Raw genomic sequence first — 1044 nt, forward strand, 5'->3', positions numbered from 1 at the left:
TCCGTGGGCAGGTTATAGGATGTTTAAGAATCAGTGGCCTGAACTTCCCCTTTTTCCGGCTGGAACCATGGAGGGTGTAGAAAAGAAGAAGGTCCCTGCTGTGCCAGAAACCCTTAAGAAAAAGCGAAGGAATTTCGCAGCGCTGAAGATCAGGCGCCTGAGAAAGAAGTTTGCCCAAAAGATGCTTCGAAAGGCAAGGAGGAAGCTTATCTACGAAAAAGCAAAGCACTATCACAAGGAATATAGGCAGGTGTACAGAGCTGAAATTCAAATGGTGAGGATGGTAAGGAAAGTTGGCAACTTCTGTGTACCTGCAGAACCCAAACTGGCATCTGTCATCAGGATCAGAGGTATCGATGGCGTGAGCCCACAGGTCCGAGAGGTGTTGCAGCTGCTTTGCCTTCGTCAAGTCTTCGATGGAGCCTTGGTGAAGCTCAACAAGGCTTCAATTAACATGCTAAGGGTTGTAGAGCCATATATTACATGGGGGTACCCAAATCTGAAGTCAGTAAATGAACTAATCCACAAACGGGGTCATGGCAAAATAAAAGAGAAGCGAATTGTTTTCACAGATAACGTTCTGACTGCTCAATCTCTTGGAAAATATGGCATCATCTGCATGGAGGATCTGATTCATGAGATCTATCCTGTTGTAAAACGCTTCAAAGAAGCAAATAACTTCCTGTGGCCCTTCAAATTATCTTCTCCATGAGGCAGAATGAAGAAAAAGACTACCCATTTTGTAGAAGGTGGAGATACTGGCAACAGGGATGATCAGATCAACAGGCTTATTAGAGGAATGAACTAAGGCATCTAACATGATTATTTTTCTAAGCTGGCCAGTACCTGCTCTCTATTAAAAAAAAAAAAAAAAAAGAATCACTGCCTATATCATATTCTTTGACATTAACACAGCTCCATTTCTTACTGTGCTTGAAGTACAGAACAGGCTGTGGAGACACCTGCCGTAGTCAGGCAGTTCAGCGTGGTGGCGAGTGGTGTGTATGTATGCGTTCTGGAGAGCTGAGTGTGAACCCCAGACCT

The 1044-nt window shown here is 44.3% G+C and overlaps 1 protein-coding gene across 1 annotated transcript; it reads left to right on the forward strand.

Annotated features, from left to right (window-relative positions):
• On the forward strand, positions 1-833 carry LOC108294137 (60S ribosomal protein L7-like). The gene has a single exon (XM_037734012.1). It carries the CDS (start codon positions 20-22, stop codon positions 710-712), a length of 693 nt encoding a protein of 230 aa, XP_037589940.1. The 5' UTR covers positions 1-19; the 3' UTR covers positions 713-833.
• The last annotated feature ends 211 nt before the right edge of the window (positions 834-1044 follow it).

Source organism: Cebus imitator, unplaced genomic scaffold (genome assembly GCF_001604975.1).
Source record: "Cebus imitator isolate Cc_AM_T3 unplaced genomic scaffold, Cebus_imitator-1.0 Scaffold564, whole genome shotgun sequence".
NCBI lineage: Eukaryota > Metazoa > Chordata > Mammalia > Primates > Cebidae > Cebus > Cebus imitator.

Excerpts from the sequence above, each read along its gene's own strand:
- LOC108294137 (XM_037734012.1), top strand. The coding sequence starts at position 20 with ATGTTTAAGAATCAGTGGCCTGAACTTCCCCTTTTTCCGGCTGGAACC.